Below are 22,655 nucleotides of genomic sequence, written 5' to 3'. Positions count from 1 at the left end.
AATTATATGTCTACTGAAAACAATTGCTAAATTTTAAAAATTAGTTTCTTTGATGATAAAATATGCAGATACCTCTATTCCACTAAAACAACATTTTGTCCTCCCATAAAGAAAAACCTAGTACTATAACTGTGTCCAAAGAAAGCAAATAAATCAAGAGAACATGGGACAAATTATATGATAAACTTTTTGCAAATGAAATTTGGTCTTGTAGATATTACAGTATTATAGATTATGTAGCAATAAACTTTTTAGTCAACAAAAAATTATTCATGCAAAATTATAGGCAGGAAATTACAGTAAATGCATTTATTACTTTGTTTCATTTTGTTGTAACATTCCTTGTCACAATATATCACAAGAGGGTGCCAAAGAGGGAAATACAAACTTATTTGTCTTTGTCTAAGTTAGTGTTGGTTTTGGTTGTCACCCCAGTCAGATAAATTATGGATCGAATAAAGACAACTATTAATTAACCAGTCGTTTTATATCAAAAAGTGCTTGATACAAAATATTTATTCAAAACTTTTCCAAATGCAACTATATTCATCTTAATTGAATATTTAAAATATTGCATAAAAATAGCTATCATTACACAGATAAAAAATATTACATTAAGAATAATACAAAATTTTATAAATAAACATTGGGAAAATCAAATCTTTATTGTAAGTTTTTGTATGACATAATATTTTATTTTCATTCATCAACATCATGAATGTTAAATCATTACCATATTGTATGTCATCAACATCATTACTTGTATCAATACTGTATGTAAATGGAAAATAAGAAAAAATTCTTCTGGAGATGAAAAAGTAAAATGGATGTACAAACTATAGTCAGTTCAAGATGAAGATTTGTTTTCCAGACTATTTCTCCATTACTCTCTATTCTAGACTATTTGTATTACTATTTTTGGTATAAGATCTTTATAGTTTCTGTTTAAGATTTCACTAATATAATCTACAGATTGTATCTTACATTAATTAAGTAAATTTAAAATAAACTTGTTATACTAATCATTTATAAATTTTATATTTAAATAATAAAACAAAGTAATAAAGTTTATAAATAACTAATATAAAATTATGTTTAAACTTACCTTATATTCCTGAACACGCTCTTCAGAATTTGTCAATGTTTGATTCAAGTAACGATTAATAATTTCAAAATATTTTGCAATAGTTTCAATAATAATCACAAAATTAATTATAAATATGTATAAAGAAGACTCTTTATCGTCAGCTGCAAGAATATTTTTAAATATTTGCATTCTTCTTTCTATATTTGATAAAATATTTTGTTCTTCAAATGTTAATTGCAATGAAAGAACTTCTGGAATTTGTGCAGTTATGTTCTAATATGCAAAGAAAAAAAAATCAAAATAATATAAAGATTACAATAAAAGTTTATTTACAATATAGTATCTAAGTCTTTAATAATATAATCAATCATATATAACTTACTTTGTCTATATTTTCTGTTGTTTCTTTATTAGTTTTATATCTGATATCGTTATAACATATAAATGAAGAACAAAGTTCTACTTGTTTTGATATCATCATACTTTCAAACTCACTGCTATATGCTTCTTCCTGATTTGAAGAAGCTGCACTTTGTAATGAATCTAAAAGATCTTCTTGAATAATGATACTTTCTTCTAATTCCTATTAATTAAAAAAATTTAAGATAAATAATTTAATTAAAGCAAAAAAATAATAATAATAATAATATTTAAAGATTATTTGTGAATATTTAAAAACAATTTGAAATTGATGCAATTTTTACTTCCTATATGAATTCTTTGATGACCAGATGATCAAGCAGTTAGGATGTGAGCCTACCTCTCTGGGGACCTGGAAATGAATCTGAATGGGTCAAAAAACCCCAGGAAATTTTTGGGAATGTCCATCCTGGATATGTCAGGATCCATTCCTAATCACCTAGCTGCTCCATTGGGGGCCTGGCTGAACCCTCACAGTTGGGTTTGATTAAAGGGCTTTCTTAGTGCCCACAAGGCATAAAGAGTAAGAAGAAAATATGAATTCTTTAATATTTGTGTTAATTACCTTTCCAGCTATTTTAATTTCATTCAGTATAATAATAAATTTGATTGTTCAACTATAATTAATATTTATTTACTGTTTAATTATATTTAGATTAAATACATTAAAATCTGCTAAATTTTTGTAATTTTATAGAGTTTGCACATGATGTATTTTACATTATAAAAATGTCCATTATAACTTTATGCATAACATACTTGTATAAACAAAAGAAAAATTTTACGTTAGAAGTTTATTTTATAAAACTGCGGAACCAATTGTATTTGATCCTTTATTAATGTCAATGAATCGTCATCATTATGTATGCACACATAAGAATGTGCTCAGTGTTTGTCAGACATACTGTCTTTGCTTTGTACGTATGTTTGCAATTTTGCTTTTAGTTATCATCTATTAATTTTGACCAGAATAAAAAAAAAACTAGATTTAAATTTACCAAATTAGAATGATTGAAACTTCTATAAGAAGTATTCAATGTATGCAAAGACGGGAAGCAGCAAGGAGGAGATGTGGTAGAATATTCATTCTGCTTTAAGCCGAGACAGTTTGGGGTGAGTTTATTACTTATAAATTTATGTATAGAAAATACTTGATGTTTATACAAACCCCCTTAGATTTAAATTTTGTAGTGTACAGCTGATGAAAGATCATATCCTAGATCAGATTAGGAAATTTAAAATTGTTTATTATATTTTTACAGCACAACAGGTTTGGATGCACAACCACCATTTAAGGTTGTGTGTTTATAATTATAATGTCTGGTAAATATAATGTAAAATATATTGTGTGCAAACTCTATTTTATTTCATTTATGATAAATTTCAAAGCATTTAATATCAGAAAAACTTTTTAACATATTGTTAGCTATGTTGAAAACAAATTAATAAAATCAAAATGGCTTGGTTCTATAAATCATTGATTCTTTAAAGGAAATTATTACAGACACACACCAATATGTAATCATTGTATGACCAGAAATTTACTCAAAAATTGCACATGCTGTAAATATATATTCACAAATTACATGGATTATTAATTAAAATGTAGATCATCTTCTAAATAAACATTATTTTAGAATCTGTAATTGAAGATAGTAGTTTCACTACATTCTAAATAGCTGAAACTTTCACTTGTGACTTTCCTACTAAACTCTGCTGTTTGTTTGGCCTATATAATGTCTTTCTGATGTATAATATTTTTTGATTTCTTTAAATTGTTCCATACTACATAAAAACTAAATGTGTAACATCTATAGCAGTTGATTTAAATTGTTCTTACTCTAATATTATTTTTATATTTTCTACATAGACCTTGTTTATGAACAAGACTTATTATACTGGTGTGGTTTCTAATTAGCAGAGGGAGGAAATCTTAGCCAAAAAGGTAAAACAAAATTATCTTTATTTTCACTCAAACCTGCAAACCCCCTATACTGGTAACATGACAGTTTACTGTGCGATCGTGTTGCCATACAGGTTGTAGGCACTGAGTTGTCTCCAGCTGGTGCCATTAGTAACTAAGTATGGTTATGTCTAAATTAATAAGTTCTGAAAGCAAAAATTGGACAAAGGTTGATAAAAGACACTCCAAATTGGAAGACAAAGAGAGGTTTTATTTTACAGACTATACAGCGTGAAAGCAAGAACAAGAATGAGGAACACGTGGCAGTGTTGCCAGTGTGTAAACTACATAAAGCACCCTGGTGGTGGAACCTGGCATAACAAAAATTAAATATTTTTCTTTAACAAAGGTCCTGGTAGCATTACCGGCAGTGGGAGTTGTGGTTTTGATTCCCACTTTTGGCCAATTCTTTTCTTCCAGAATCTTATACATTAATTATTAAAATATTAATTTAACTAGCAGATAAGCTCAGACAAAAAGTAATGATAGCAAAGATTAAGATTATTAGATTATAGCCGATCTTACCCATTTTCACCATGTGCAAGAATTAGGTCCCCCCTCTTCCGAGACTAATTAGAAAATTTTTAGATATCTGCTTACCAAACTGGGATAACAAAAATTAAGACTCAATGCAACCACTAACTGGTGTATAGTACCACTAAGTGATGAATAATAAACATTTTCATAACTCTTTCTGGGTTTTTCTTCAGGTTTCTAAATTTGAAAAATAAACTGGATCTTCCAGAATCATTCATAAATATAAATGCGAACATAAAATCGAACATTAAGACAAGAGTTCGAATGAAGCAAACTTATGTGCAGGCACTCCCCATGTCAACTTTATATATGATGGAACACTAAATATCGTTGAGAATTTTTATAAAGGTCAAAAAATATGTTTGATTTCTCACATAAATGCAAAAAAGGCATCTGAAATAGTATAATAAAAGCCGAGTTCTTCAGAGTAAGCCTTAATCCCATCTTTCTCCCCAGTGGGTGAGAATTTCAAAATATCCCTTCTTAGTGTATGTTCTCACGACATATCCTAACTGTGTACCAAATTTCAACTTTCAACTCCTAACCATTTGGGCTCTGCACTTATTATCATTATCAACCCATCTCAATTATATTATACAATTATAATTATTAAATTTANGCAGGAAATTACAGTAAATGCATTTATTACTTTGTTTCATTTTGTTGTAACATTCCTTGTCACAATATATCACAAGAGGGTGCCAAAGAGGGAAATACAAACTTATTTGTCTTTGTCTAAGTTAGTGTTGGTTTTGGTTGTCACCCCAGTCAGATAAATTTGATATTATAATATAGAAGTTTAAATTGAGTTATAGAATTTTTTCCTTTAGTATTTTAATATTTTTGAACAATAATTAAGTAAATAAATAAATTTAAAATGTTATTCTTCCATTTATGTTCTTAATCTTTCTTATGTTTTATTTAGCCTAGTGCTACCTATTGTAATAACTTAAAATGCTGTATCCTCACTCTTTCTCTTTGTAATTAAAAGTATTTTATTTACTGGATGTACAAAGATTTTTAAATCTTCATATGAAAATCAAGTTAAACAATTATATAGTTATTTGTTAGAATTTTATCTCCAGTTAAATGGATAATCATAGTTTTATAAGGGGAAAACAAAATTGAACAGAAATTCAAAATAGTAAAAGGGTAATAACTTTGATGAATTTATGACTACAAAATGAGTTAAAATAGTTGATTTCAATAAAATACACTGCAACTTTTAAATCTTATATGTAATAAATTTTTACTTTTACAATAAAATCTCAATTATCTGACATTTACTCAATCTTGTCATATTGCCACGATAAACAACTATATTCACCCTGCACTGTAAATAACAGTGTTGCACTAAATAGCAAACATTACTATTTAGTGTTGTATTCAGTATGTGCATTTATAGTATTTTTTTCCTTCCCATTATTATTTTATATAACAATGTATCATATATTATCATAAATTTGTTTATTCATCCTTACTAGTGATTTATATTTTACTACATGCTCTTTAATTATGTTTTACTTTTTCAATTATACTTTCTTCTTATTTGAGCAATAAAGCAAGTAAAAAGAAAAAATGGGGGAATAATTAATAAACTTGATCTCTTACTGATTTCCGCTAATTTATCTGATACTCTCATTAACCACCTATTGATTGTATTTATTTCAGATAACTGAGACTCTATTACATTTATTTTTAAATTAGACTTACTCCAACAGATTTTATAGCATTTATTTCTTCTTCCATCATTTGAATCTTATTTTTCAAAGTACTTCTTATACATAGATAATGTTCTTGTATCAAAGTTAAGCACTGAATCATTTTTCTTTTTGTATCTTCTTCAATTAAATTCATTTCCATTGCTGACATTAAGAACATGATATGTTGTTCAATTTGAGAGAGATTATTTTCAATAATCTGTTAAAAAAAAGCAATATACAGTGTGTATATATATGTATATGTATATATATATATATATATATATAATTTATATTTTAATTGTATTAATATACATTTATTCTTAACATATAAGATATAGAAAGTACTGTAATTTCCTTTGTATAATCTGCAGACTGTGTTAGAAACCTTCAACTTTGATGGTATGGATAGGACACTGTGTATAATCTACAACAGTCTTTCCATAACGTCAAAAACTAACAATGGCATTACAATGATAATCCTGAATTGAGCAATTCTGCAAAAAGTTAATTTCATTTTTTTTTTTATTTTGAGACCTTGTAATGGCACCAATCTTATAAANTAAATGTGTAACATCTATAGCAGTTGATTTAAATTGTTCTTACTCTAATATTATTTTTATATTTTCTACATAGACCTTGTTTATGAACAAGACTTATTATACTGGTGTGGTTTCTAATTAGCAGAGGGAGGAAATCTTAGCCAAAAAGGTAAAACAAAATTATCTTTATTTTCACTCAAACCTGCAAACCCCCTATACTGGTAACATGACAGTTTACTGTGCGATCGTGTTGCCATACAGGTTGTAGGCACTGAGTTGTCTCCAGCTGGTGCCATTAGTAACTAAGTATGGTTATGTCTAAATTAATAAGTTCTGAAAGCAAAAATTGGACAAAGGTTGATAAAAGACACTCCAAATTGGAAGACAAAGAGAGGTTTTATTTTACAGACTATACAGCGTGAAAGCAAGAACAAGAATGAGGAACACGTGGCAGTGTTGCCAGTGTGTAAACTACATAAAGCACCCTGGTGGTGGAACCTGGCATAACAAAAATTAAATATTTTTCTTTAACAAAGGTCCTGGTAGCATTACCGGCAGTGGGAGTTGTGGTTTTGATTCCCACTTTTGGCCAATTCTTTTCTTCCAGAATCTTATACATTAATTATTAAAATATTAATTTAACTAGCAGATAAGCTCAGACAAAAAGTAATGATAGCAAAGATTAAGATTATTAGATTATAGCCGATCTTACCCATTTTCACCATGTGCAAGAATTAGGTCCCCCCTCTTCCGAGACTAATTAGAAAATTTTTAGATATCTGCTTACCAAACTGGGATAACAAAAATTAAGACTCAATGCAACCACTAACTGGTGTATAGTACCACTAAGTGATGAATAATAAACATTTTCATAACTCTTTCTGGGTTTTTCTTCAGGTTTCTAAATTTGAAAAATAAACTGGATCTTCCAGAATCATTCATAAATATAAATGCGAACATAAAATCGAACATTAAGACAAGAGTTCGAATGAAGCAAACTTATGTGCAGGCACTCCCCATGTCAACTTTATATATGATGGAACACTAAATATCGTTGAGAATTTTTATAAAGGTCAAAAAATATGTTTGATTTCTCACATAAATGCAAAAAAGGCATCTGAAATAGTATAATAAAAGCCGAGTTCTTCAGAGTAAGCCTTAATCCCATCTTTCTCCCCAGTGGGTGAGAATTTCAAAATATCCCTTCTTAGTGTATGTTCTCACGACATATCCTAACTGTGTACCAAATTTCAACTTTCAACTCCTAACCATTTGGGCTCTGCACTTATTATCATTATCAACCCATCTCAATTATATTATACAATTATAATTATTAAATTTAGCAAGAGATGGCACCTAACACCTGCCTCTAGTGCCAAATTACTTAGCATTTAATTAATAATTCTAGTAGTAATATATCCCAATATAATTTGGCAATCATTTGACTTCATTATATGAACATAAAAACAATAAAAATATTTATTAAATAATTAATATATGTATTGAATAAGTTTTATATAAGTTATTTTTACAGGTAAACAAAATAAAATGTCAAATTCAACAAAATTTAACAAATTAATAATTTTGGGCCTAAGAAAGAGGTTTTTCGGGAATAAAACAACATAAAAATCTGTTTAAACTAACATTATAATCATTTTAATTCTATGTTTTGGATACATTTTTATATAAGTTTAAAGCTTTTTATTTATGTAATTTCAAATTATATTTACAAATAAATAATTTTTCATTAATTATCTAATTAATTACAACCTGCCTATCTGTTATCATTGTTTAAGTTGTGACAGGTATAAATCTGGAATGCTTCCATATAATATTTCCTAATGTATATGATGTAACAAAGAAATTTTAAGTGATTTATTTGAAAAGAAGAAAAATAAAAATTAGTATAAGAATTATAATAAATAACTATATTATTAAGAAATATGAGAAGCTTTAATATAGCTTACCGTAACAACTGGTTTTTGTTCGTCAAATTTAGAGATTAAATCTTCTAACTTTTCTATTTTATTAACTATTAAATTGTTTTCCATTCCTAAAACATCTTCAATCATTTTTATTTGTTCTTTCATATCCTGTGCCAAAGAGACTGTATCTTCATATTTTTCAAGTTTGGGACAAAATGCTGCTATTTCTTCTATCTGTGCTTTTCGTTCTAATAACTGTGATTTCAAAATCTGATGAAAAGATAAAATAAGTCAGTCAAAAACATTTTAAATGTCATAAGATAGTAAATAAAGGAATCTAATTCCACATGAAATTTATTAGGAAAACTTATTTTAATGTTCTTTTATAGTTTACACATAAAATCATAAACAATATTAAATTAAATAAATAAGTATTTTTAATGAAATTATAAATAGTAATGAACTTAAAACCAAAAATGTTATTGTTACATTTTAATTAAAATAATTTTTTTATTATTATAAAAGAGAGACAACTAAAATGCAACATTAAAAATAAATTAGGAATAAGTTTAAAAAATAAATAAATATAAAAATAAATTAAATAAATAAGAAAAGAAAAAAATTCAAATTAGTTTATGGCTTTGTGAATATGTTAAATTTCTTTCTATTACAGCAAAACCTGTCCAAAATGGGATATGAATGAGGTAGAAACAATGTAAGAGTAATATTATTTCCTAAATTTGAAAATATATATTTCCCTAGCTTATGAATTTTTTAATTGTTTATGATACATTTTGATACAAACTTCATCTCTACAGTACAACAAATTAATCCAATTTTACTTGGAGCAGCCATTTCTGATGCTATTCCATTCTGCAAGTATTTTCAATTTGATGAAAATCCTTACTGCCACAGTTATCTTCAAGTTTTTACTTATTTAATGAAACTTCTCAAAGCAAACAAAATTCCAAATAACAGCTAGGAGTTGTATCTTATTAACTAAATAGCAAACTTATTTTCATCTAAGGAATGTTTTTGGTAAGAAATTCTGGTTAGAACTGAGATTAGATTGGCAACTTATTCTATAGTTTAGTTTTATTTTATTGATTATTATTGTTTTGTAAACTGAATAAGTTATTTTGGCAAAGATGAAAATGATAGTAATGAATAAAAAGTTAACTTTAATTAAAATTTTTTTTAACGAAAAGCTTTATTTATTTTAATATTATTCTATGATTACTGCATTTTTGGTTAATACATTTTAAAAAAATAATTCAAACAATTCTACAATTACAATTATTATTATTAACAATATCAACAAAAATATTTGTAATATTTTTTTTATTTTATAAATAGTTTACCTTCATTTCTTTCAATTTTTCTTCTTGTTTTTGTTTTGTTACAAATTCTACAGTGCATGATGTTAAATTTGAATAAACACTTGTTATCCACGAATACGATGTCTTAAGAAAAGTAATACAATGCGTAGCTTTCTGTCTGATTTCTTCGGCAACTTTCAATTGACCCTAAAGAATATTAAAAGGGCATAATGTCAGTTTATTAGCAAATTTAATACTATTCATAAAATTAACATACAATGTTATCTTCTATTAGTGTTATGCCCCTAAGATCAGTGACTACTCTCATAGTCTGCAGACCTTTATCTTTCCTCATCTTAGGGAATATGTCCTTTCCATCACCACCTCCACTGACAGTCTCCGATCTCAAGACACAAAACTATTAAAATTAACTTATTTGTAAAAGATGATAAACCAAGCTTTAAAATCATTCTCCTTCATAAAATCCAAAAATATTGATTTAATCAATGCAAAAAATTACTTTAATAATCTAAATATTTTTTGAATGTTCTTCCATTTTATTGTGGAAATGTGTTATTACAAGTTAAAATTTTTCTATTTACTTTTTATAATTTATACTTTTCTGTGTTCTATATCTTTGGTGTTTTTCTTTGCCAAATGTGTGAAAGAGGGTAACCTGAGAGAATAGTCAGGAGTAGAAAGGAGAGAAACTGGTTCTGGCAGATAGCAAGGAAAGGATTTGGCAACATTTCTCGTGTGTGGAAGAGAGGTTTCATGTGTGTGAAACAGAATTAGTCAAAGTTTAAAATCCAGTTTCATTGTTTTCATTGGAAGCACATCAACACAAGACCTTTGAGAAACAAAATACAAAGTGAACACAAAGGATAACGGACCTATTAACCCAAGCCATGTATATGAAAAGATCTAAGGATAAAACCTCATATATATATATATATATATATATATTCATTCTCATTGATATTTATGTATGATATTCCCATAATTTTTTATTTTATATATACTATAATTCCTTCTTTCTATCTTCTAGTTAGTAATCTATAATTAGTTCATAAGAGTTACAGTATTAGACAGTGATGAAATTTGCTGTGTTGAAATTTGTAACCCTCTGTAACATATCATTGAACACATTCTATACCAGACTTACAAGGAGAGCCTACGGCTTTGGGGTAACGGATTTTGACAATCTTTGGTGTATAAGTAGTACACCATGTGAGTGTACTACCTGTAAAATACTCATAGTTTTATAAGGGGAAAACAAAATTGAACAGAAATTCAAAATAGTAAAAGGGTAATAACTTTGATGAATTTATGACTACAAAATGAGTTAAAATAGTTGATTTCAATAAAATACACTGCAACTTTTAAATCTTATATGTAATAAATTTTTACTTTTACAATAAAATCTCAATTATCTGACATTTACTCAATCTTGTCATATTGCCACGATAAACAACTATATTCACCCTGCACTGTAAATAACAGTGTTGCACTAAATAGCAAACATTACTATTTAGTGTTGTATTCAGTATGTGCATTTATAGTATTTTTTTCCTTCCCATTATTATTTTATATAACAATGTATCATATATTATCATAAATTTGTTTATTCATCCTTACTAGTGATTTATATTTTACTACATGCTCTTTAATTATGTTTTACTTTTTCAATTGTACTTTCTTCTTATTTGAGCAATAAAGCAAGTAAAAAGAAAAAATGGGGGAATAATTAATAAACTTGATNTCAAACAGTGGGGAAAAAGACTTCACAAGTGCATCGCATCTAATGGAGAGTACTTTGAAGGTGACTATTAACTTTTTTACAAAATTTCTTCAAAGTTTTTGTACAAAAAATCCGGTTTTTTTGGGTCCCCCCACATATTTATAGTATTTATATATGATTTCTCTAAAAGAAATTCCAATAAAATTATTTAATTTTAATAAGAAATATTAAATGAAATAGTCATTTTTATTGTAGAGTATCAACTTTAACATATTTTAGCAAATGTTTAGTCACACTTAGAAATAAAAATTCATTTAAAAATTAATATTTTAAATAAGTATTTTTTTATATTGAAGTTTTAAAACATTTTCATTTTTTTCTGTAATTGAATTCTGAAAAAATAATAGAAAATTTAACACACTCATGTATGAGTCATTCCCAAAAAGACATATCATATATTAATATTTAAGAAGTTTATATAAATTAATTATTGATGATTACTTTATGTATTAATCTAAAAATGATTTTAAAAGGTTAATTTTTGATTTATTTAAAAAATAAATAAGTACATTTAGTTTATTTTTATGATTATTTATTTAAGATCTTATTGTATTTTTGTTTTATTATCTACATACACATTTATTAGTTTCTTTGAATGTATTTTCAGTAACAATAATAGTAATAAGTAGATTGGTTTATCGCAAAGGAGTGGATCTCTTAGCTGGAGTTATTCGATGAATGAGTAAATAAATAAATACATTATAAGTATTTATGAATTAAAAAAAAATTATACGCGAGAATCGAACCCGAGAACTCAAGCTTATGAATCGGACTCGTTACCACTCTGCCACAGCACGCTCGAATAAAAGTACGTATAATTTATATATAAAGTGCTAAAAAACTTTAAGTTCGATTTTGTTGATTATATTTGAGTATTGCACTTTAGTATTTTACAGGTAGTACACTCACATGGTGTACTACCCTCTAAACCAAAGATCATCAAAATCCGTTACCCCAAAGCCGTAGGCTCTCCTTGTTAGTGTATTTTGGTATTCTTTTTGTTTATTTACCGTTTAAATATCCATTTACCCCACATTATAAAGTTTTCTAGACTTTTAAATACTCTCTAATTTTTAACAAAGAAACTGGTTAAAATTTTTAGTGTGTTCAGTTTATTAAAAATAATTTTGTGCATTAAATCATATCTTTTGGATTATTTTTTAAGTTGAGTTAACTTCAAAACTATTTTCCTCCAATCTGAAGTATATTAATTTAGAAAATAATATATTTCATCTTATTTTCCACTTTAATTTCTAACGTTTTTGGCCATACTTTACTACATGGCCAGAAATGTTAGAAATTAATATGTTTAATGCAATTGTTAAGGTTCTTTGGAGTGTATTGGTATTCATAATTGCATTTTTCCATTAGTTATAAATTTTATTTTATATATACAGTATGTAATAATTGATTTGAAAGAAAATTTCAAATTAAATTTCTCTTTAAGTTCAAATAAAGTTCTATTTGAAATCTACTTATTTTTTTAATTAAAAAATATTTTCAAGTCACTTCTCTCTTCAGTCAAGAGAACATATGTTTAGAGTCTTATCAATGATATGATTGTATAAAAGATGATAAATTCATCATTTTTTTGTGTTTAAATTTGAATTAAAATATTATAAACTTTATAAATTTTAGGTTTTCTTAATATCAGCATCTATAATTATAATTCAAGTCTAAATATTTAAAAAAATTTAATATAATAAAATTACTTTTGCAGCATCTTCTCTGGCTAACAGATCCATTTTCATAGCCTCAATTTTATTTTGTACTTCATTTAATATATCATATAACTGTTCATCCAAAGTTTCTTCCCGAAGATTTTTCACACTACTTTCTAATTGTTCGACGTCCTTCATTAATTGCTACAAAAATAAAATAAATGTAAGTTCAATTCATATTTTAATAAAAGAACTATATCTGTTTTCGTATGTATAAAAATAGCTTACTTTTATTTCTGATATTATGTTTTCAGTAGTTACATGCTCATTAATACTTTTCATAACATTTTGGAGCTTCTTTTCTACAACTTGCAGCTCTGAATCTATTCTTGAAATTAGATTAAAGTTTAAGTTCACATGTTCTGTTGCCACATTTTCAAACTCCTGCTCAATAGTAGTAAATTCATCAGAAAATTCTTTCATTTTTTCTTGCGTATAAATTTCTCTACATTCATTTTCCGACTTTTCTGAAGATCGCATCTCTTTATTTTCAACATACGTTGGTATTTGCAGTTCTTGTACACTCTCTTCACTATATTTTGATATTTCAAGTAATGCTTCTTTAATTACATCATCATTATCCTCTATCAAATCACAAACTTCATTTTCTGATGATTGCATCTCTTTATTTTCTGTGTCTGTTGGTATTTGTAATTCTTGTACACTCTTTTTGCTATATTCTGATATTTCAAGTAACTCTTCTTTACTTTTATTATCATGATCATGATCATCATCCTTTTTCAAGTTTTCTGTGATATCCAAAATTGATATTTGATTTATTTTATCTTTATCTTGTGTTATTTTCTGATTACTTTCCCCAATTTCTGATGAAGTAACTTGTGTTCTATGACATTCATCATTTGATGGAACTTGTAATTTTGATCTTTTTTCTTCAAACTGAGATGTTTTTGCAATAACTTCAAAAGATTTTTGGATATGATCTTGTTCTTTTTTCCATTCAGGTAGTAATTCTATACTTTTCATTTCTACTTTTATATTTACTTGTTTTTCAGAATCTACTTCAGATAAAGTATGAGTTTCAAATTTATCTTTAATTTCGTCACTAATGTCTTCTGAAATTTGTGAAGAACTTTTACTTTTTATAAATTCCGATAAGACTTTATCTTTTTCCGTTGTATATTCCGAAATTGGAAGTACGTATTGCTCTTCTCTAAGGAAATTCTTTTCTTCTTCCATTTGTGGACTTTCTAATAACTGAACATTTTCCTGTTCTGATATTTCTTTTAACACTTCAGGAAATTTTGAATCATTTACTGTTTTATCAAATTTTTCCTGGTCTGATTTTTGTTCTTTTTCAAAATATTGTATGGTGTCAATCTCATGTTGTGGAGTTATCTCTTTAGATTCTTCATAAATTTCTTGTGTTCTTAGATGTGATTCATCATATTTATATTCTGATATATATATTGTATCTTCAGAAATATTTTCTGTTTGAGTACATTCTTCAATTTCTACTGTTGATGTATCTGTGTTATTCAATTTACCTATATTATCTAACAGTTGCTTTGATTCTTCTACATTTCCATATTGCTCTAATTGTTCAGCTTTCTCCATTTTTTGAATAAATTCTATATTACCATTTTTGTCATTTAAATTTGAGTATACTATTTGTTGATTGTCTAACTGTTTTGGCATTTCAACTTTATGTTTCAGTTCATCGTCATCATGTTGTAATATCATCACTTCCTCTATTTTTTCATTATCTTGAGAAATTAGTACATGTTTTTCACTTTCTAATTCTGTTGAAGTATACATTTTATACTCATTTTTATTTACTTCAAGTTCTTCCATTTGATTTGGAATTATTTCTAGTTTAGTTCTGGTGTCTACGTCTTTTTCAAGGTACAGATTTATATTTTGATTTTCGTCTCTGAACTGAATAGAATCCTCATTTAATTTCTGCAGTTTTGATTTGTCAACAGTATGTAATTCTTCATCTTGAAATGTTACTTCAACTGTTTCTTCTTTCAATTTCTCTGTATCTTTATCTACTGAAATAACCGAATCTTCTCTAATCAAATCATTTGCATAAATACTCCTGCCAAGGACCATTAAATTTTCAACAGATTGATCATATTTTAGTATCAAACTTTCATTATTATTATTATTGTCATCTTCAATAACTGAATTAGGTTCTCTATTCTTTTCCAACTTATTTTTATCATCTGATAGAGGAACATTACAATTATAATCTAAAATTTCTTCAGTTTTATCTTTACTGGTAACAGATTTATTTAATTCAATATTTTTATCTTGTGAAATATCTTCAGTTATTTCACTATCTTTCTGGGAAACATTAACTTTAACTGACTTAAATTCATCCTTATGCAATTCTGATTTTTCAGAAATTTGAACAAAATGCTCAACATTACTAGCATCAATTTTATGAGACTCTTCAATTATTTCTACTTCACTCAAATCATTTTTATTAGAAATGTCTTCAGAGAATTCCTTGTTTTCTGAATTTATTATATTATCATTCAAATTTACATAAGTAATAACTTCATCATCATCTAAATATTTTGTTCTTTCAACTAGTTCAGTTTTCATTGTTTCTGGCACAGACTGTTCAAATGTAGATTCAAGTTTTTCATTATCTACTAAAGGCATAAAAATATTTTTATCTTCTTCAACGAAATAAGTGGGCTTAGAATCTTTATCATCATCTAACTTTTCAACTTCTTCAAAAACTGTATAATCACACTCACCAGTGAGCCTTTTTATTTCTTCATCTTCTTCGTCATCATCGTAGTCAATAATTTCCTGAATTTCACATGTTTGTAATTGGTTATCATCACAAGGTTCTAATTCTGTTTCTCCATATAATGAAGATGAATCCAAGACACCTTCATTTGATGAGTAAAAGGTTGCTATATTTCCTGTTGATTTTAGAACTGTTACATTATTTACTGCAGTAAAAGATTTTTGCTCACAGTAAGCAGAATGGTAATCTGCTACATTTTCAGTATGAGAGGAAAAAGTTGTTCTTTTAACCGAATGCTGTTGCTTACTAATCATCCCAGCTTCTGATGTTTTATGACTAACTTGCTGTACAAAAGCAGTATTTGCAGGAATATTTTCATTGTTATTTATTATCTGCTGTGATTTCTGAATTATTTGTGAGACAACATTTTGTGCAACTGTTCTTATTTGCTCATTATCAAACTGTGAATTAGATAATGTTATGCTCTTTTGTGAAACACCAGATAACTGTTTCTCAAATTTACCAGTTTGTGAAGAAGAAAGCACAACAGTTGGCTTACTGTTGTCTTCAATCTGGATCACCTGTGATGTTTGTCCAGCAAACTCAGTACAGGTAGTCCTCTCTAAAACCGTACGAATAACTTTTTGTGATGTCACTGTACGAGACACCTGAGTGGATTCTTCTCCAACCTGATAATCAGTTATTTGACTCAATGGACTACTTTCTAATTCTACCTCTGCAGGAATGTCTTGGATTTCTTGACTGGATGTTATCTAAGGAAAGAAAATATATAAATTTTAATTAAAAAATATTTTTGATAAAATTATTAGTTTTCATTTTTACAAAAGCAATTCTTTATATTGTCACCTTAGTACTAAATATTGTGAATTTGTATAATTTTAAATTATCTACTTGAAACATGTTTAAAGATTTTAATATTATTTTCTATAAATATATAAGTTATCTTAAATTAAATTCTATATTTACATATCAAGCATTAAATTTAAGTTGCTAATATTTAATGCAAAGCTCTTTAAACAGTAAATTTTCACTAAAAAAAAATAATACAAAATAAATATATTCATAGCATTAAGATGACAATATTATTACAAAAAATATAGCTATTCTAATATTTCATTCATATAAAATTCTATTAAGTAAAACATGCAAATCTATATGCATAAATTGATTATAAAATCACAATCAATAAATAAAAAAATTTAAATTAGACATTCATTAATAAATATTATAATAAGCATAAATAATTATTAGGAAAACGACTATACATGACATACTTTTTAATTATCTAGAATGTTAAAATTCTAATTAGAAACAAAACTGTAAATAGTACATTTAGTAATTATTTTTTATAATACATGTAGATGATCCACAAGGTAACCTTTGGTTACTGACATGACACCTGATATATATTATACATTATATGATATATAAATTAGAAATAGTGATTATATATATATCACTATTTCTAATTTAATCTACTATTTTAAATTATGAAAGTTGCAAGTTCTTTATTTTGATTTCTTCTTATAATGATAAATGCTTCTGATGTTTTCAGTTTAAAAAATTTCAAGCACTTCATAATGTGAGGCCCAGGATTTAAAAAGGCTGAGAATCGAATAATTTCTATTCATTTCAAACCAAAACGATTTTTTTTAAAGTTAGGGTTAACTCAAAAAGGAAAAAACAACCGACAAATTTTCTCATAAAAATCGCTCATAAAAACTCCTTTCCCACCACAATACTTCCCTGTAGAAGATGAGTTAACTGTTGTGTCATATTTAGTCACTTCACCCACCATTGGTCAAAGAAGATCATCACCTATGACGTACAGGGAGAGATCTCGAGAAGATATCCCCCCATATAAAAGAAACTGTGAAACCACCGAGGGGGGGACAAGTTTTCCTGAACTGTGAGTGTGCCCGTGAATCGCCTGCCTCTCGTCGCCACCGTCTTCTAAAGACTTTGATTACGACTTGAACTCGAACTATAGTTACGAGCCCAGGATTCGGACTCCGAGATCGTCCTGAACCCTTCAACTTCTACAACTCGAGGTATTTATGCTACTCGCGATGATATGTAAGCTCTCTCTCGAATATTCCAAACTCGCGGTTAGGGTCGCGACAAATGAACTATACGGATTGAAATTCCCGCAGCAAGGGATCTGTACCTTCGACCCCTTAAATAATTAAGTATGTATAAATGTACGGAATAACCAGAATAAACGGGTATTTTGTTAACGAACTTGGATTGGTGTGCGTTTCTTTCGACAATTTTCCACTCCATACTAAACCCGAAGTCCTCGACGAGATCGCTCGTGATAATTTCCCTTCCTTCCACGTATCTATCCGCGATAAATTGATAGATTGGTGTCAGATCCTGACAGGTGAAAGAATCTAACGATCCTTTCTCCTAAACCCTTTTTAACCCATCCTTTAGACAAGCGAGACCGGACCTCAAGGTCTTGAGTCGAGTAAGTGGTAGGAGAGGGCCATCCTCGTAAACATCCCCCGATTAGTCTCACAATAATGCTATTAGACACCATGTTATAACATCAGTATATTTTTCAATAAATGTAACTGGATTAAATCAGGCTACTTTTCTGCAATTATTTTAAATTAATTTCTAAATAATTTGTCAATAGAGGGAGGCGCATCTCTTATTACTAATATATTGGGTTTCAAAATGTTTGTATAAATGTAACATCTTTTTGATTTGACAAAATTTTATTTTTACAGTGTTATATTAATTAACTGTACAGTAATTGTTTTATTAGGAACAAAGTTATATAAGCTAGCAATGGCAGAAGTTGAAAATGTGCAATCAGATTTTGAAAGTAATTTCCTGCCTATAGTCTGCAGATTATATATTAAAAATCCTACCAATTGCAAAGGTACAGATTATAGGTTGCTGAATAAAATTTGTGGCAATTTTTCCACATTAAAAAAATGGTTCTAAAATCATTATTATTTTTTCTTTGTTAATCAACATGATAAAACATGAAATATTTAGTTGTTTATACATCAGGGTTTTGAGAATGATAAAGTTGCCAAAAAATCTATTCACTTCTACTTGTGAAGGGAATACAGTGTTGTTTATATGTTCATTTGCCCTCAATAAACAATTTCAAGTTGATCTTTGTTTAAAGTATGTTTTGCTAGATAATAATAATTAATAAAACCCAACTTTGACACCTTGATTAAGAAGACTCCAAGTTTTCTTGGTCAAGATGCCAGATTTGGAAATTATTAATTATCATCATCTACACTATCAAAACTTTCATTTTTAACTGTTAACATGAAAAAATTTTAAAGTTTGTTCAAATAACAGATCCAGAAAGTTCTTATAGAGTGAGCAATTTAATTAATTAATTATAATATTTTATTGACACAGAGATTCACAGAAATACTAGGAAAACAGCTATGTTCAAAGTCACCATAAATCATACCTAATAAAAAAAAATCCTTGTTTTCATAAACCAGCACAGAATTTAATGAACACAATGAACATTTTTGTCCTATTTAGAGCCAAAAATGTTCATAAAACTATTTCATAACCCATCTGAATATAAACTCCACATCTCTTGGAGTAGCTATTGCTCTATAGGTACAAATCTGTAATTGCAATTTAAAATTGGTGTATAACCCACTCTATTGTATATCTTGGCACGCTTTTAAATGGTCTTTTAAAGACTTTTAAAGACTGCAGGTTATATGAGCAAAACTATAATAACCAAATTATGAAGCATATCTATAGGCCAAATTTCATAATTTGATTACTTAATAACACAGTTAAAGCCCATAAAATAATCTGATAATTCAGTCTTTGCTTAATTTAATGTCAGGCTATAGTTTATGATTGCGTAAAGAAGATACTAAACAAACCTTTTTTTTAATGGATTTTATTAATATTTTCTAAAAATAAATGCAGGAGATATATGATTGAAAATTATGCTTACTTTGTAATTAAACAGTAGGTTTGTTCAATCGTTTGAGTGTACAGGTTTTCACACTTTGTCTCCAAGCTCCAGGTTTTACAATAAAATTTCCAGGTTGCACTAATTTTTAACCATGGCCAAATAAAATAAAAATAAAAAATTTTGAGCATGCTACTCCATATTGGTGCAAATATTAAGCTCAGTTTTTCAGCTGGACTTATGCTAGTAATAAGCTTGTTTATTATTTATTTATTTATCTATTTTCTTTTTTAAATTCCATGAAATTACAATAATAATAATTAACAAATAGCAAAAAAGTTAGTTATAAAAATTAAAGCTATAATGAATATTTTTATACAGACAATAATAATTAGTGCTTCACAGTTTTTTTAAAAATGTAATTATTATTATTATTTTTTTTAATTCAATTTACATTAATTTTTTAAAATTAAAATCATTGTAAAATGAGTGAAAATGAACAAGTGTCAAATCTCTTAATTTCTGAAAAATATACTATTATTTGATTTCTTTTCAAGAGAGTTGATTTCAAAATGTACTTTACAGCTTATAAAATTTGATCTGTACACTGAAAAATATCATTACTGCAATGCACCAGATTCATGCACAGGTTTTTAAAAAAATAAGATTTAAAGAATGTACATTTTTTATAATGTAGTTTATTCATTTTTAATTTCCTGGTTCTGTTATGTATAACAGAGGGAAAGTATGGCAATCAGTCAAAAAATGACTCTCAAGACCTTACATTTCTGGACTTGGAATAATTTATTTTCTAAAATCTAAAACTCAATGTAATATTTTGTCATTAAATTGTGAACTTTTCCACCATTTGAGGAAAAAAAACATGGAAATAAAGCTTCCTTTCCCAACCGTTTACTTCCTGAGAAAATTACTATTGCATCCGATGACTAAACTAACTAACTCAACTCATTGTCAGATGACCACAATCCAAACATCTCATTGGAGAAAATTTCTGAATTTAAGGGTTTTATGAGCCTGATTCAAAGTGAATTTAGCCATTCCAGCCAGTTCTCCAAAACTTTTGTTGGTGCCTATTCCCCTATTTCCTACGTTGGTTGGACTTTCCTACTTCCGCCTCTCATACGAATCATCAAAGAAAGATTAATGATTATATTCAGAGGTATTATGTCAAACTTTATGTAAACTCTCTCTCACGAAGGTTAGAATAACTAGGGATAAACGATTCTTAAATTCTCTAGACCCTTGTATTTTATTTTAGTTATCCTTATTAAATTTTGTTGTTTGTTTATTAATGATCTCAATGTCAGTTCAATTGAAATTGGATGCCTATCGACTTGCCCATAACCTCCCCACTCAAAGAAATCGAGCCCTCCTTTCTGAATGAATGAAATTTAATATCGTGAATTAGGACACAAGTATAACTAATCCTAACTGGTGTTGGAAATCCTGATGGAAGACAACACTTTTATGATTGTCTTGTCTCCAAATTCTTAAATTGAAGTTTAAAGGCCATCCACTGACAAAGTGAGTGATTCTTACCGAATCATTGTCGGATAAGATGTAGAATAATATATTCATGCCCGACTTCTCACACTATTTAATTTTGGTGGTAGAGGTTGAAGGGGTGGGGAAATAAAATGGGCTGTGTATATCTTGAGCAGGATCAGCCTTAACGACAATTTTTCTATTAGCATTTATAGTTTCTTTATAAAACCCTATCTTCAAAATTAAGCTTTCTGCCATTTTATAATAATTAAAAATATAAAAAGTTTTTAAAATAAAATATCATAACAGATGGTGCCACATGCAGTTTTAAATGTTGCCAGGAAAGTTAAGCAACTCATTGCTGGATTTTTATTAATATGATATAGTAAACAGAGTAACAAATATAGAAGACTAAGGAGGGATTGAATGCATGCAAAAACAAATGCATTCAGTTTTATTTTATATTTTAGTTCTTTCTATGTAGAAAGAGTTAAATCTCAAAATCCCCTATATGAATAGCCTTGCAATGTACAGTACAGTTTATCATTAAGTGCAATGGCTTTAAAAATGCACTTTAATAACAATAAACATAAAACAAAAACTTGCTGTTTTAGTCTTGGTTAAATTTAAGAAAAGGTGGTCACCCTAGTTGACATAGTTCATATTTTTACATAGATTTGGCATTATTCTTTAGAATTTCTATTGTAAAACTGAAGACATGATATCAAGTTGATGTAGAAAATATACACACTATCCTAACCAAACAAACAGATCCAGTATTTCCGTTTAATTATAAAGTAAGCATTTCTAAAAAGAAACTTACTTTTAAAAAATGTGTTCGATGCATTGTTCAAGTTCTCCTTGATTTAGAATAAAATGTTTATAATAAATTGTTGATATTTTAAAATTATACTTTATTTATCATTATATATTTATTTGTATTTATTTTTATGTTGCCTTTCTGAATAAACTTTGATATTTTAAAAATACAAAAAGTAGAAAGATAGATAAAAACACTTTTAAAAATTAGGGTGTAAAAAATGTCATTAATTTTATATATAAAATAATATAATATTGATAAAAAACATTAAAGTTACTTTATTAAAATCTATAAATATATTTAATATTAATATTAGTCGTTTTCTTAACAAGAGTAAAAGTTTGCACACAATCTAAATAGCAAATAGTTTCTCTAATTTTATATTCAAAACATTATATAATTCTATTTTTTATGCATCAGTATTTTTTCTCCATAATTTATTATTATTTTTTTGTCATAACAACAATATTAAATTTTTATAAATTTGAATTTCAGGCTGTTTTGACAGAAATATCTCTAAATTAACTAAAAATTATAATGTAAAATTATTCTTTTTATATTAATTTTATATGTAAAAGTTTCAGAGTAAATGTATTATTATTTTAATTAATCTCAAATATGTCCAGTTTAAGTTTAAAGTACATCGAAATAAAAC

General features: G+C 27.2%; 1 protein-coding gene across 1 annotated transcript in view; it reads right to left on the bottom strand.

Moving 5' to 3' along the window:
- Positions 1-1,063: 1,063 nt before the first annotated feature.
- The window catches only part of LOC111620118 (nesprin-1-like), a 307,506-nt gene continuing 285,914 nt past the window's right edge, over positions 1,064-22,655 (bottom strand). The window contains exons 120-125 of the mRNA XM_023361978.1: positions 13,244-16,513; positions 13,007-13,159; positions 9,536-9,700; positions 8,217-8,444; positions 1,470-1,670; positions 1,064-1,360 (exon numbers count right to left, since the gene is read on the bottom strand). Of these exons, the coding sequence (XP_023217746.1) occupies positions 1,079-1,360; positions 1,470-1,670; positions 8,217-8,444; positions 9,536-9,700; positions 13,007-13,159; positions 13,244-16,513 (4,299 nt within the window). The 3' untranslated portion in view covers positions 1,064-1,078. The remainder of the gene's footprint in view (positions 1,361-1,469; positions 1,671-8,216; positions 8,445-9,535; positions 9,701-13,006; positions 13,160-13,243; positions 16,514-22,655) is intronic.

Source organism: Centruroides sculpturatus, unplaced genomic scaffold, assembly GCF_000671375.1.
Source record: "Centruroides sculpturatus isolate CEXI.00-Female unplaced genomic scaffold, Cexi_2.0 scaffold109, whole genome shotgun sequence".
In the NCBI taxonomy this organism is placed as follows: Eukaryota; Metazoa; Arthropoda; class Arachnida; order Scorpiones; family Buthidae; genus Centruroides; species Centruroides sculpturatus.
The sequence above is the reverse complement of the archived record's forward strand: the minus strand, read 5'-3'. Positions and strand labels throughout refer to the sequence as shown.